General features: G+C 44.3%; 1 protein-coding gene across 1 annotated transcript in view; it reads right to left on the reverse strand.

The window, feature by feature from the left end:
- Nucleotides 1–16,429, reverse strand: part of LOC127580684 (ankyrin repeat and BTB/POZ domain-containing protein 3-B-like) — a 55,952-nt gene that overhangs the window by 19,561 nt on the left and 19,962 nt on the right. Inside the window, exons 2-9 of the mRNA XM_052034430.1 lie at nt 15,461–15,592; nt 12,861–13,065; nt 11,276–11,428; nt 9,639–9,804; nt 7,735–7,824; nt 6,536–6,637; nt 2,433–2,520; nt 1,346–1,481 (exon numbers count right to left, since the gene is read on the reverse strand). Coding sequence (XP_051890390.1) covers nt 1,346–1,481; nt 2,433–2,520; nt 6,536–6,637; nt 7,735–7,824; nt 9,639–9,804; nt 11,276–11,428; nt 12,861–13,065; nt 15,461–15,592 — 1,072 coding nt within the window. The remainder of the gene's footprint in view (nt 1–1,345; nt 1,482–2,432; nt 2,521–6,535; nt 6,638–7,734; nt 7,825–9,638; nt 9,805–11,275; nt 11,429–12,860; nt 13,066–15,460; nt 15,593–16,429) is intronic.

The raw sequence follows: 16,429 nt of genomic DNA on the forward strand, positions 1-16,429 counted from the left end.
ACTGTTGAGTAGTGGAAGGCTCAAAGACCAGAATCACATCTTGAGGAAGCTTCTCCATTAGGTTTTTGGTGGGCCCGTATCCTATGTTGAGACAGCAGTCTGGAGAAGAGTCATAAGCCATGGAAGCAGGAGATAGCATTCAGCGCCCAAGGACAATGGGAAGCAATGTAGACTGTCCTCCAACAAAAGTCATGGGTGTTCCTCAGACACGGGCAATTTCTCCTCATGGCAACCAGGACTAGCACGATCAGGGAGTGCAGACCATTGTGATTCATGAAGAGCCGTGGTTTCTGAAGGGGAGTCCAAAGCCACAGGTGAGTGAAACCTGCCAATTCTTGAACGCAAGGGAAGGCCACACGGTTCACAAATACATTGGCCCGCTCAGCCTAATGGTCTCTGTTGCAGGACATGTAGATCAAGTCTCTCTTACTTGAGTGGAGAGAGACAGTCACCCTCCAATGATGCAGCGAACTGCACACTGGGAGAAATGGCATACATTACCAACTGCTGTGTGGAATGATGGAGAGGCCAGAAAATCAAGGGCTACAAGGATCTGCACTTCCACATGCAGAGGTTCACAGCAACAGAAGGTCACAGACCTCTTTCACCACTGATGTGAAAGACCTCAGCCTCTATGGACACTGTTCCTCAGAGAGATGGAGTTAGCAGGAAGGTCTCCTATGCATTGCAGGAAGGAATAAGGTCTAACATATGATCTCTTCTTGCCTTCCTCGCCTGGGAATGTCTACTCTGCCTGTGAGGTCTGTCCCACAGGACCAGATCTTGTAGCGTGCCCCTGTAGGACTACCACTGAAGCACCCACAGTGAGGAGAAGTGGCAGTGCATCTCACCCACAGTCACCGTGGTCAGTGGGACCAGCCTTTTGAATTGGTAGCTAGCCCTCAATGTTCTGCAGCAGGCAGTGCATTGGTACAAGTTGTGCACAAAGCTCTTTTGGTCAGGCAGTCTCACAAAATGAAACACTGAAAGGAGGGAGGGACCAGTGATTGGTCTGAAGTGGGTAAACAGATTAAATTTCTTCTGCAGCGTTCCGAGTGTTGCACAAGAGTTGGCAGAACTCCCTTTGCATTCCCTGTGTCGAGCAACTGACTGAAAGAGCTGGTCTAATGTCCCATCCAGCATGACTGTCAATGTTAGTGCAATCCACTCCACAAAATATCTATTCTTCAACTGCCAAAGAATTTCTGAACATTTTTGCGAGGTCCCAGCCACAGATTAAACATCTCAAACATAAAACTCTCTCTACCATCAGTAGGCTTTCAGTTAGAATGCTCTCTGATAAACACCATCTGGCAAGTAAAACCACATTGCCCCAGTTTCTTACCTGTGCCCATGGGCAGCAGCCTGACTGAAGGGATTAGCAATTCCGTGCAGAGATGCGGCAACACCACTTTTGTCAATGGTCCCAGCCAGGAGATCAGCTCCCTTTTGCAGTAAAAGGCAAACTAGATCAAACTGACCTGAAGTAGATGAAAGACCAGATAAGAATCAGGAAGGAACTGTACAATGAGGAGGTCTAGAACAGGAGAAAGTTGCAGTAAGAGGGCATATCATCATATTTATAGGGAAAAGGTATGATAAGGGGAAGAAATATCTTGCACACTGAGATAGGGAAGGGCACTTTTCAAGCACGATGTAGGGAAGGACCTGTTATATATGCATTGTGACATCGGGAAGAGATATATTACATCAGGGAGAGATAAAATGCCCTTGCAATATCCTCAAAGGGATCTTATATGCAAAAAAAAATTAGGGTGTTGGATGAGATGCCAATTAAAATGGATGCTTTATCCTGGATGTTGTCAAACTACCTGAATGTTTTTGAAGCTGCACTCACCCCAGCAAGTGAAAAATATATTCCATTGCACTCTTGAGTTATAACTTGCAGATTGTGGGAAGTCTGAGGAATCAGGGGTTGAATCATTCACCCCAGAATATCCAGTCCCTGGTCTTCCCATGTAACCGGCTCATTTATATGGCTGTTCCAGTGACGTTACCCACTCTAGGGGCAGACATTGTATAAATTGTGCAAAATATAACTAAGGACAACTTAAGCAATGAGATCAGAGGGAACGAGATTTGACCTATCAGATGAGACTTGTTTAAAACTGTTCACATGGGGTTTGTAGCACTTCATTGGTTTGGCATTTTTTTTGTTTTGTGTGATAATCAGTACAAACTGTTTTTGTTTCACATGACAGTCTATATATACATGAACTTCTATAAATAGAAGTTGTGAAATAGAAAAAGTTTTCCTCTGAGGTTTTAATGTAAATCTGTGGTGTTGCCGTTTTGACATAAACAGTTTAACTCTAATTTACATGGCATTATTTATCAACACTGTTATTGTTGCATTGAAACATCTTCCCCTTTTCTCATGTGAACACCACGCTTCCCTGCTTGTTGTGTACCTGCTGCAGCTGCGAGCTGTAGTGGAGTTTCTGACCAGCTTCCTTCGCTAACGCAACCTTCGACATTGGCCCCGGCATCCAACAGTAACTGTAAACAGAAAAAAAAGAGGATGTAGAGAGGAGGAGAATTATACAGAATCTGCATCCAGGAATGGACCATTGAATCCAACTGGTCCCTGCCTGTCTTTCTTCCACATCGTCCCCCTCTGAGGACTTCAATTCCAACCATATCTATGTCTGCCCAATGTAATCCAATATTCATTGACCTGAAATACTAATACTGTTTCCCTCTCTCCAGGCGCTGCCTGACTTGAGTGTTTCCAGAATTTTCTTTTTATTTCAGATTCCAGCGTCTGCGATGTTATCGTATTCCTTCCTATGAGATCCTACCCAGTATCCATCAGTTCCCAACCCACAGCTTTCCGTTCTATATTCTGTATGATTCCTCCAGATGCTCCTAATCTCACCAAACATCCGTGCCTTACTTTATCGCCATCTTGTCTCCGATTTATTTTTATTCCATAGTCAGAGCTATGCAGCACAGAAACAGGCCCTTCAGCCCAACTCATCCATGATGACCAAGGTGCCTTAGAGAGCAAGTTCCATTTGCCTGCATTTGGGCCATATCCCTCTAAACCTTTCCTTTCCATGAAGCTGTCCAAATGTCTTTTAAAAGCTGTGATTATAGCCACCTCCACCGTTTCCTCTGGTAGCTCGTTCCATATACCCACCACCCTCTGAATGAAAAACTTACCTCTCAGGTCCCCTTTAAATCTTTTCCCTCCCACCTTAAATCTATGTCCCCTAGTTTTAGACTCCCTTACCCTGGGAAGGAGACTGACCATCCACCTTGTCTACGTCCCTCATTATTTTATAAACCTCTGTAAGGTCACCCCTCAGTATCCCTCACTCCAGGGAAAACAGTCCCAGCCGATCCAGTCTCTCCTCATAACTCAAGCCCTCCAGTCAACATCCTTGTGATTTTTTTTCTGCACCTCTCTGGCTTAATCACTTCCTTCCTATGGCCTGGAGACCAGAACTGCACATAATTTTCCGGGGCTGGTCTTCTCCAACGTCTTCTACAGCTGTAATCCCTAGTACTCCCTGTTCCTGCACGAGGTAATTGAGGTGTTTAAAATGATTCTGCAGAAAAATTACTTCTTCTGGTGATGACAACCAGAACAGCTTTAAAAATTAGAACCTGAAGAAGGTTGAATCACAAACATTTTCACACAAGATTTGGTGAAAATCTCTCCCAGGATGGAGACACAAGAGACCGCAGATGCTGGAATCTGGAGCAACACATAATCTACTGGAGAAACTCAGTGAGTCAAGCAGTATCTGTGGTGGTGGGGGTGGGGGTGGGGGTGGGGTGCAGTTGCGGGGAGGAAAGGAACTGTTGACGTCTCAGGTTGAAACCCTGCTTCAGGGCTGATGGAAGCTTCCAATCTCTCGATGCATCCATCAGCCCTGATGCAATTCCTCCCTGCAAACCTCCCACCCCCCACCGAGGCTGCTCGACCCGCTGAGTTCCTCCAGCAGAGTGTTCATCTCTTCCAATTTAAGAGTCAATTAAAATTTTGGATTGGGATCGATCATTTTTTATTGGGCGAGGACCTCAGCTAAGGCAGGTAAATGGTCTGTGTTACAGACAGGCTCAAATAGTTCAATAGGCTGAATATCCTATTCCTGCTTGTGAGTTCCTCATTTAAATGTCCCAATTAAACTTGCAGCACTGAGGAACCAGTGGCGAGTGAAAATTCAGGATCCAGAGGATAAAGTTGGTGTGGGGGAAAGTGCACCCCTGTTTCTTTGCAGCCTGGATCCTTGACCTGTACTGGTTATCAGGCTCCTTCTTCCCAAGAAAGAATGAGAAACAGCAATGCGTTAAGAATGCCTGTAGTATGTACTAGAGCACAAAGTTTCATATTCCCTCCTCCCCTTCTGGGAAGTTCAAAGGCGAACGAGTGTGGACACCTTGTTTTGGGACATGTTTCCATTTAGGTAGTGGGTGATACAGCCCAGTCACTAGTCAGAGGCAGTAGGGCATAAGGAAGTTTACAGTAGGGATAAGTGAATGCAAGGAGATAGAGACAGTTCTGGACAGCTTTGAATGTTCGGAAATCCAGTACTTGGCCCATTCATCAGTCGGGAATGCGAGCCAGGAGTCCAGAATGTAAATCAGGGTGAGAAGCCAGAGCTGGGGTCCAGAATGCGGCTGAGGCCGGGGTTTGTACTGTAGAGCAGGCATGCAGCCAGAGCCAGAGTTGGGGCCCAAAACACCAGGGGTCAAGAAGGTGGGTAGGTTTACAGCTGGAACCAAGGTCCAGAGTGTTTGCATACTTCCTACTGCCTTTAACCTCATCGGGTTCACTGGAAAATTTATTATGCTACCATGTAACACATAAAAAAAGTAAAATAAAGATGTATTGGGATATTATTAGGAGTAACGTCCAATAATCCAGAAAATCTGCTGGTCCAGCACCAGCAAAGACCCACAGGTGTGGATTTATTGGTGTTTTACTAGTTTTCTTTCCATAGACACTTCATGACCTGCTGAGTGTTTCCAGAATTTTCTGTTATATAAAATATTCTCCTATGCAGAGAGATTAAGTAAATTACTATGTTGTATAACTGTGCAATTAAAGGAATGAGGGGTGGTAAAGGAATGATGCATAAAATTCTTAAAAGGGTTAACATGATTAATACTGGGAGGATGGTTACTGTGCTGGAGAGCCTCAAACTATCACATGAAGGGGCACTGCCTCTGAAAAGGCTGTCTTCCATAGAGGATTGCAACAAGGCAAGATTTCTTCCCTCAGTAATCTGAATCTTTGGACTGCTCTCCTGCCCTGGGCTGTGAATGCCTGGATCGTGTCATTGTGTCGTTAAGTCATTATATTACATTCAAGATAGCGAACAATGGATTTGTGGATGCTAAAGGAATTGAGAGATGTGGAGTTTGTGCAAGTAAGTTTGAAAAAGATCAGCCATGACTTTATTCAAGGCTTAGAATAAATGGCCTACTCTAGTTCCTACTTCTTATGTTCTTAATGTCCATCCCAGGAAGATAGGACCATGGCTTTGCATCTCATAGAACAGTACAGCACAGAACAGGCCCTTCAGCCCACAATGTTGTGCCGACGTAGCTATTCCCTCCTACCTACAGAATGCCCATATCCCTCCATTTCCCTCTCATTTGTGTGCCCATCCAAGCCCCTCTTAAAAGCCCCCAATGAATTTGCCTCCACCACCCTATCAGGCAACGCATTCCAGGCATCCACCACTTTGTGTGAAAAACGTACCCCTCACGTCTCTTCTAAACCTACCCCCTCTCACCTTAAATGCATGCCCTCTGGTATTGGATCGCTCAATAATGGGGAAAAAGATATTGCTTGTCCACCCTATCTATGCCCCTCATAATTTTACACACTTCCAACAGATCACCTCTCAGCTTCCACCGCTCCAGAGAAAAGAGCCCAAATTTGTCCAGCCTCTCCTGACAGCATATGCCCTCTAATACAGACAGCATCCTAGTAAACCTCCCCTGCATGCTCTCTAAAGCCTCGACATCCTTCCTAGAGTGAGGTGACCAGAACTGCATGCAATACTCTCAATGCAGCCTAACCAGAGTTCTATAGAAGTGCATCGTAACTTCTTGACTCCTTTACTCAATACGCCAATTAATGAAAACAAGCATTCCACAAGCCTTCTTAACCACCCTATCTACCTGGGTAGCCACTTTCAATAAGCCACGGACTTGTATCTCATACTAAAGATGACTCTCAGCAGTGCAGCGCTCTCTCAGTACTGGCACTAGGAGTATTGACGTGATCATGAGCTCAATTATATTCGAATGTAGCTCCAGCAAACCTGTCTCAGGGAAGGGAGTGCTGACATCTTGGAGACATCGAAGAGAAAGGCTGTGGTAAGTGTGTGGATGGAATGGATCCAAGGACAGAATCAGACTTGCTCTGCCAAACAGCCCTCTGCAAGCTATGCTGTTAAGCTGCATGCCTCTCCAGGAACAGTGATACCAGTCCGGGGTGGAGAGAAGTTAATGCACACTCCATTATACATACAGTGCTGACATGCATCCATACCTGTGCGACTGGCAGATGGCCGAATGCCACGGCAAAGCTGAGGGCAGTCCAGTGTCGAGTCTCTGCATGAATGGACGGGAACTGCTGGGAATTACTGGGGACCTGCAAACACAACAGTTCAGTGGCTTCTCAAACACAGCCTGTTGACCTTAAACGTTATTATTACCAGGTCTGCATCAGAGCTGGATTCTTCACAACATACGTGCATGCTGAGACTTCAACATGAACTAGGGATGCCACATAGGAATTAATATAGAGGGCATCATAGAGTCAGACAACACAGAAACAGGCCCTAAGGCCCAACGCCCAAGATGTCCATCTAAGCTAGTCCCACCTGCCCTGTCCATGTACCTGCCCAAATGGCTTTTAAATGTTAACGTAACTGCCTCAACCACTTCCTTTGGCAGCTCATTCCATACACTGACCACCCTCTGGGTGAAAAACTTGCCCCTCAGGTTCCTATTGAATCTCTCCCCTCTCACCTTAAACCTGTGCACTCTAGTTCTTGATTCCCCAACCCTGGGAAAAAGACTGAGTGCATTCACCCTCTCATGATTTTATACACAGCGCAGGCTGATGCAACTATGAAGAGTGTCAGGGCCCCCATATCACATGCCAGATTCCATCAGAGACCATGTGGTACAGATGTAAATCAGACACCGCCAGGTACGTGAAGTACAGGTATACATGCGACAGAGTAAATATGCTGCCATTACATACCCCTGGCTGTGTCAGGGCCCATATACCATGCATGTATTTGCAGGCTATTCCAATGTAATGGTATAGAGTCAGAGAGAGAGAGAGCATGGAAACAGGCTCAAGAGCCTACCGAGTCCACGTCTACCATCAACCACCAATTTACAATAATCGTACGCTCATCCCATTTTTTTTATTCTCCCCACATTCTCATCAATGTCCCCCCCACCCCCCCCAAGGTTCTACAACTCACGTACGCACAAGGGCAATTTACGGTGGCCATTAACCTACCAACTTCCTACCAACGATGTGGGAGGAGGCTGGACCACCTGGGGGAAACCCATGTGGACACAGGGAGAACATGCAGCTCCACACAGACAGCGCCGGGGGTTAGGATTGAACCCGGGTCTCTAGTGTTGTGAGGCAGCGGCTCTACCAGCTGCGCCACACAGTCTAGCCTTATGATAGGAGAAGCTTTGTTTGGAAATCCTTTCAGTGCTTACCTGGATATCAATAGCTGCTCCAGAGTTCAGAAGTACTTGGGCCATAGCTTCATCCCCATTACTCGCTGCATACATCAATGGAGTCATTCCCTGGGCAGTTGAGAAAAGCGTCTGATTAATAATGAGCTTTGAGACCGAGTGTGCCTGTGCCCAGTGACTCTGGGCACAAAAGACAGTGGCGTAGCTTAGAGGAACCCTCACACATTGAATGAAAAGTGCAGAGTTGTGTGGTATTGGCATTGTCATCCATGTCATTATGCGGCCTGTGTTACACCCTGCAGTCGAATGACTAATGTAACCACTGGCCGATCCTTGTTCCTGAGAGGCACATTAACTTTTTCAATCTACACATCAGAAAAGAGGATTAAGTAAATGTCACATGGGAGCTGCATTTCTTAGCTTCTTGTCGTGTGGTTGTCTCTCTCTCAAATAGTTAGCCTTCTCTTTGCCTTCCTATCACTTGGAAAGCCAAGTTCTGTTGGATTCCTCTCAGTGGAATAGCTGTGCTCCCTCCATGCACAAAGTTTTGCCGAATATTGGTTTTGCATCTTACCAGACTCAAGTTCGCACAGCACAAGTCAAGTCATGTCCACGATTTCTTGTACAACCACATACTGCGGTGCAAGCGAAGGTGAACAAACTTACATCTGCATGTTCCAACACTGAGACAAACAAGAGAATACCAGGCAACTGTGCAGAGATATTTTTGGAAACTGCAGTGTCAACAATAATGCACTGATACATCATGTGGGAGTTGTCTTCAGTGTTGGTAGACACCTCTCCACATCCTTCAATAGATTATGTCTTCCTGCAAATTGCATTCAATTCCTTGTAAGTACCAGAATCAATGTGTCATCGGCTCATTCTGACGAAAATAAAATCTCTATATGTGAGGGAGAATAGTCCTACATGGACACCCAATCTGTCCTCCCTCCCTCTGCAGTGCATGTGAATGAATGAGTCTCCTTTATATCTCAACTGCTGTGTTTATATTGGGTCTTTACATCTACATTCCCTTGCAGAGCAGGATAAGTAACCTGTGGGGTACTCAATGGAAATTTCAAATTAACTACCAATCATGATTTTCCCTACTGCCTGTAAGTATTGGCATTGGTTTATTATTGTCACTTGTACCGAGGTACAGTGAAAAACTTGTCTTGCATACTGATCGTACAGGTCAATTCATTACACAGTGCAGTTACATTGGGTTAGTACAGAGTGCATTGAAGTAGTACAGGTAAAAACAATAACAATACAGAGTAAAGTGTCACAGCTACAGAGAAGTGGAGACATTAAAGGATTTCTGTCATGTTTCCTTATCATTTACCTGTAATACAAGTTTGAGAACAAAGAAAATGTCTGATTAGTACTTTTTGTTAAATCGTGCCAAGCAAACATCATGAGCTTTCGAGCCTTAGTTCTAAAGAATGTATGAGGTGTAGTTGGACACGTTGAAGTCTCTGTGAACTTAGCTAGACATGACACCAATGGGCAATTAACAAGACTTTTGTCTTCTAATACAAGCAGTAATTAAACAACTGTCCAAATTGTCAACACTTGATACATTTAGATGGGATTCTAGGTCATCTCCTGTTCATCCAAGGTGCCAAATGGAACACAAGCTTTGCATCTTTTACTACCTATTAATGTAATTCATTGGGTCTTTATGAGCCTTAAAACATCAAAGAGGGTGTTATGCTCACCAATATCGTACCTAAAGTTATCATCTTCTTCCAAAGTTACCTCAGCGAAGTTTGCTTTCTCCTATTGCTGTTCCTCATCATTGACATTACTCATGAAAGAATGGCATGGTGACCGAAGGGTGTGCTTGCAACCACAATTCTAATCTCTGAAAGTGGTTAACCTCAATCTGATGTTACAGATTAAAAACGCCGCTCCCCTACCTGCTCATTAAGCGTATTGATTTCGTCTGGTCCCAGCAATGCAACAGCTGCAGTCACCAGATCAGTGCGGCCAGTGCTCAACATCTGGAATCCCAGATCCTGCTTCAGCTTCAGCTCCGCCTGCTTGGCATTCAGTCCGCGGGATATGCACAGATTGCTGGTAATCCTGTGGAAATTGGGAGCAGTGGAGAAAAGAGGACATTCATTTCAATATATGTTTTCAACAAGGAAAAGATTTGAGTTCAGCAGAACTTCTTTTTTCCCCCCCACCTCTAGTCTTGAACCCTACTCTTCCAATGTCCCACTGGCTTCCTACATCAGGCCATGGCCAAATGGACAACACGTGGGGTCAGAAGGCTGTGGGATGCAAGACCCACTCCAAAAGGCAGCACTGGTAGCGCCAGAGACCCAGGTCCAATCCTGACCTCCACTGGTGTCTGTGTGGAGTTTGCACGTTCTCCCTGTGACTGTAAGGGTTTCCTCCTGCATCCCAAAGACATGCGAGTTGGTCAGTTAGTTGGCCACTGTAAATTACCCCTAGTGTGTAGCTGGATGGTGGAATTAGTGGGAAAATGGAGAGAATAGATGATAGGGAAAAATAGGGTGGAAATAGAATTGCTCTATGAGCTAGCCAAGAGTCAATGAGCTGAATGGCCTCCTATGTTGTAAGGAAATATGATAATATGGTAAAGCCTTGAGTATACAATCCAGGCAGATATTACTCTGCAGTACTGAGGCTGTGCTACGCTTTCAAGTATATAATTTTTCACTTGAGTTGTTAAACCAGGGCCCTATTTTTCCTCTGGGATGGACAAAATAGATCCTAAGACATGATTCAAAGGAGAACAGTGGAATTCTTTCTTACTGAGGCCACGTTGATCCTTCCACCAATAACTTCAAATGCAGAGTCATTAACCATTCATTTCCTCACTGTTTTTGGATTGTTGCTACGAACAAAACTGGCTGCTATGCTTCCTACATTGCAGCACCCCAAAAAGTACTTAATTAACTGCGAACAGGCTTGGGGCAGCCAGGAGTGATGAAAGGTACTATATAAACATCCAGTTGTCCAAACTGAAAGTGACTTTTCAGGAAATGAAGATTAACAATCAGGTTTTCATGATAAACAGATGTTCACTACATTGTAACTTCACTGTTGTTCAAGCAAGCAAATTGTGGGTCAGGAAAATAGGATCATGCTGCATTACATGGATCTCCTCAGTATCAGTGGCATGCAATAAATGTCCTGTTTACACTTTCATTTACCTAGAAACATGATAAAAAGAATAGGCTATTAAGTTCTGATGAAGGGTCTTGGACTTGAAACTTTGATTCCGTTTTTCTCCCCCATAGACGCCGGGCGTTTCCACAATTTTCTGCTCTCATTTCAAATTTGTAGCATCTCAGTTTTATTTTTACTTTCATAGGCTCATTTTCAAGCTGCCCATACCATTTTAAAAAACACAAGTCCATTCACCTCTACAAGCCAATTTTTTTTTAAATCTTGATGTATTTTATGATCTTAACCGAGCAGCTTTAACTGTGTATCTGCAAAGTAATGATACCGAATTGCCTCTCAAGAGGCAAAGAATCAGACACAAGCCCTTCGCAGAGGAAGGATGAAAATCTGTGCTGACCTGAGTTGTCGAGGTTCACAGTCCATACCCGGGAGCAGCAACCTGGCAGCCTGTCGAACGTCAATGCTGTCCACCACCAAACTGTTTCTGTGCTCCGCTTGAGCGATACACACCCTGATCCACTCAATCATTGGCGGGAGGACCTCATACAGCCTGGGGTGGGGTGGGGTAGAGAAAAGGGAACAAGCGTGATTATAACCTGGACACAAAAGGTGATGAGGAAGCAGCTGATCTTCACACGTCTACAGGCCGTCCCCGGGTAACGAACTGGTTCCACTTTTACTGACGTCCATAAGTCAATTTTGTCAGCAAGCCAGAAAATACACAAAGATCACTCAATGTGGTAACCATTCCTTCAGTGTTGTAATGAATGGCATTAAAAGCACACAAGACTAATGAGAAAGAACAATTACCAAAAGAGGAGAGAGAGGAAATTAGTTCTGCCGTTCGTATGTGCGTCGGACTTCTGAATTTAATAATATTTTTGAGCGCGTTTGTACATACTGGGGTGTCCAGAGGTCAGGTGTTGATAACCTGGGGACAGCCTGTATGCTGGCCTTTACATGCTGCCCCAACATGAGTGCACGTCTGTGATAGTTTCTCCAGAACTACACAATATATTTAGAACAGAAACGGTGAAAATCTTAGAAAAAGAATTCTGCTCAACCTAGAAAAGTCATTAGCTGATAAGAGCAAGATCAGGGTAACTTCTGATTTCCTTCTGTGTACACTCCCTGCATGGAACTGGTAAAATATTTACTTTTTCCTCCTGTGACTGGATCCTACTACATCACACTGATAAACCACAACTGGGTTTTTCTTCCCTCTCATTCTCATATGAATGCTGAGAAATTTGTGTGTTGACTGTATAGTTTTTACCCACACATTGCAAGCTGCACAAGTTCAGATTACAATCATCGCCTCTGTTCAAAAGCACCAAGTCTGTGGTCACCATATCCTGTAGCAAATTCTACCCATCATCAGGGACTTTTCAGTTCCTGCAACCTTTCAAGGCTGTAGTCATTGTTCTATGAAAAACCCCAACTATCTGAATTATGTCACTGCATGATATTTAAACTTGCCGCAGCAGCTTGTGTTCAGATGCTAGTCTAATCGAGGCTGTACTTTTTTTTAAAACAAGTTTTGCAAACTAAATATCACTTCCTCTTTTCACTCAGTCATGGTTCATCGCCATGAAAATATGTATAGCAACCAATATAAACAGAGCAAGCTGCTCAATTTCATCTTTAATTTAGTGGTGATACTCTCAGTTGATGGCTTGTGATCCAAGCCAAGACCAACAGCAGGGACACCAAGCCTGGTTGGAATTGAAGATTGTGGTTGAAGATGTCAGATCGGGGTGGAACTACTCTCAGGACCCTGAGGCAAGGGAATAGCTGGCTTTGTAATCCTTTCATTTTCCGACATGTTCCAAGATCCCCTAATGTGTGACACTGAAAATGCTTAAATTCCCAAAAGCCCAGTGGAACATTTTGTGTTTTTACTGAATGAGTCAGCTCGGCAAAATAACTCAAACAGAATAAAATCGGCTGACTTTGTGAAGGCTGATTTCCAGTTGTCTCACCTTTCATTGCTCAGTTTCACTCTCGGGGGTTCTTCATTGAGATTCTCCCACTCCATCTGTGGGCAGTGCGTGTAGTAATAGAGACTGTGCAAAGCTTCTGGCTCCCAGGAGTATGGGCCCTTTCTGAAATGTAACTTAAACCCCTTGCTGTGGTACAATGCACCAAACTGTTGGAGGTAGTACATTGAGTGAGAGATCAAGTCACCTATGGAATAAAAGAAAGACAGTTAGAATCCATCACCTTCTAAATTTAATTTTGTTACGATACCAACGGGCCCATAAATATCCTGGCAGTGTCATCCCCACTGACCAGAAACTCCACCACAGTAGCCATGTAAACAGTGCCTCAACCAGAATGGTCTAGAATGTGAGTACTCTGCAGTGACCAACTTACCCCCTGACTCTCCCAACCCTTACAAATCTCTGCAAGGCATACTTCAGGAGCATCAGAAAATTTCATCATTTGTCTGGAGAGTTGCAGTTCCAGCAACACAAGATACTTAACACCATCCAGGAATATGCACTGTTCTTGATGCTTCATACTAGCCTGCAACCTGGCACAGTTTATTTTCATTCTTATATTTCTTGGGATCTCACTGCTGAGGTCTCCCTTGAAGGATGTTCACTGCTGGTTTCCCTTGAGAATTAGATGGTAAGTTGCCTTAATAGTTGCAGTCTATGTGATGAAGTAACTTGCTCAATACTCTGGAGGTAGGGATTTCCAATAGAGGAGAATGCTTCTCTGTGGATGGTGTTGGGTTTCTTGAGTGTTTAATGGAACTGCAGTCGCTTAGGCAAGTGTAAAATGTGTATGATTATATTGTTATTTGTGCCTTGCAGATAGTTGAAGGGTTCTGGAAGTCGGGGGAAAGTCTCTCTCTTCACAAAACAAGGATGTAGCTGGTCCACTGACGTTTCCAATGAAGAGAAACCTCTTCCACTTAACCCTCCCTGCACTCACCAAAAGGTTAAGGGACTTGATGATGGAATGCCTTTGAATACAAAGGTGAGGAGATTAGATTCTGGTGGAGATGGCCTATTGCATGGCACAGATGTAGACTGCCTCTTATTAGTCCCATCCTTGTTGCTATCAGGTCTTCTTGCATGTAGGCATGGCATGTTTAATTTTTGAGATGTTGCAAATTAAACTGAATGCTCTTCAGTTATCAGCACTGAGCTAACCACATCATGGAGAGAAGGTTGTTGATGAATAGGCTGAAGAATCTTGGCCTTAGCAATGCTGCAAAGAAGTCCTGGCCCTGAAGTGTTTAGCTTTCAACATCCATAACCATTTCCCTTGTATGCCTCCAGTTATTAAAGACCTTCAAATTAACTTCAGGGACCTTAATGCTACATTTGATCAGATACTGGCTTGATGGCAAGGAAGTCACTCTTATTCTCCGACGTTCTGTTCTTGACCATGCCTGGACCAAGACTGTAAAGAGATTCAGAATTAAATGGTCTGGTAGCCCAATTCAACATGGTGAGCAAATTATTGGTGAGTATACCACGATAAAGGGAAGCCAAAATATTTGACCTGTACACCTCTTGGATTGGTGTGTTAAAAGGCCTCCTATTTTCTGTGCCCAGTAGAAGCATAGACCCTTCCTCTCTCATCTTCCACCATTATGGAGTGAGCTGAAGAGTAGCTTGATGCTGGATGGTTGGTGGTGGTTGTGGACCTAGCAAAGGGTGGGGGCAATCAGTAATCATAGAAAGTTAAAGAGGAGAGTATAGTGACACGTCATATTCTATGGCAGAAGCCAGATAGAGTGGAACCCTTCAACTAAATTGCATTTGGAATATTGTGATCAGTTTTGGTCACCCTGCTATAGGAAAGATGCCATTAAGCTGGAAAGAGTGCAGAGGAGATTTTTGAGGATGTTGCCGGGACTTGAGGGACTGAGTTACGGACAGAAGTTGAGCTGGTTGGGACCTTTTTCATTGGAGCATTGGAGAAAGAAGGGTTATCTTATAGGAGGTATATAAAATCATGAGGGGGATAGGTAGCGTGAATGTTCTCAGTCTTTTTACCAGGGGTGAGGAATCAAGAACTAGAGGGCATACGTTTATGGTGAGAGGGAAGAGATTTAATAGGAACCCAAGGGGCAACTTTTCAAACCAAAGGGTGGTCAGTATATGGAATGAGCTTCCAGAGGAAGTGGTTGAGGCAGGTACAATAACAACATTTAAAATACAGTTGGACAGGCATGTGGATAGGAAAGGTTGAGGGATATTGGCCAAACGCAGAAAAATGGGACTAGCTTAGATGGGAATCTTGGTCAGAATGGACCATTTAGGCCAAAGGGCCTGTTTCTGTGCTGTATGACTCTAACGCCTGAGCTGGTATCAACCTTTGGTTAAGGCCTGCTTCCACAGGCTTTGGCTGTGCTGTAGGATTTTGTGCACATGATGTCAAACAACAGCTGACAGCTTTTTGACAACACCATGCAGTAGCCCTTCACGCACATGAAAGTGCTGGCAAAAATTTTGGCCGAGGTCTTCTGTTCTGGCCTGTTCTAAAAGATAACCATAGGTTTAAAGTGTCCCCAACCCACACATACATCGATAAAAGGAGAGAGGGTTGCGTGAATACTAACTGAGTTCAGCGATGGTGCCTACATAGGTTGCCAGCATGGCCTGTTCAAGGTTCCTAAGGTCCAAGCTGGTGTACAGCTGCTGATGATGGCGCTCAGTGTACAGGCTGAGGTACATCGGAAGGCAAGATACACCTGTGAACATAAGAAAAGTAATCAGCATTCAATTAATGACCTGAGTAACAGATTCGATGAAGGAAAGACAAATCTATTGGCGCTTAAATAAGGTCTCCCCAAGAACAAGCACATGGATCAAGGCAATTCCCATCACTTCCAATGCTAAAAGCATGTCAACTCCATGCTGTCTGGTCACCTACACAATTGCCGTGTTGCTGTTTAGTTGTACTCATCAATGGGGCAAATTATTGTAGGTACAACATTTCAAGCTAGCCCACATTACTTAAAGTTAGCCCACTTAAACAAGATGTGTATGTCTGCAGTGGGAACTGGTTGATGTTCAGCTCATCCTAACCTTAGGTACACTGAAGAATGGCTCAACCTGGTCGGGATGGGGTCCACAGATTTTGGAACCTGCGCTGGATACCATGGTGGAGAAGGAAATGTCCCAAATTCACTGTGAGATAGCATATCCTACAGACTGTGTGAGCAGACTGCAGTCAACACCAGGTGTCAAGCCCAGGAGCCTGGATGCAGCACTGTAAAATGTTCAATGACCTCATATGAGTGGTCAAGGTCAGAGAATGCAGCTCTAAATGCAGTCTTCCACAACTCGTAAAAGAGTAAAACTTTGATAATCTGCTGTCGGATTATTTGTGAATCCCAACGGTTCACAACTGGGTCACTGGGTGATGTTTCCAGGCTCCCTTTAAACTCACCAAGGCACCATTTCCAGCTTTCAGCTCCAGATTCACCAGAAAATTCATTGCACTACTGTGTAACATTTAGAAATGTAAATTAGTGTGTTGGGGTATTAGAGTAACATCCAATAGTCTGGAAAATCTACCCAGTCCA

Source organism: Pristis pectinata, chromosome 20, assembly GCF_009764475.1.
Source record: "Pristis pectinata isolate sPriPec2 chromosome 20, sPriPec2.1.pri, whole genome shotgun sequence".
Lineage (NCBI taxonomy): Eukaryota > Metazoa > Chordata > Chondrichthyes > Rhinopristiformes > Pristidae > Pristis > Pristis pectinata.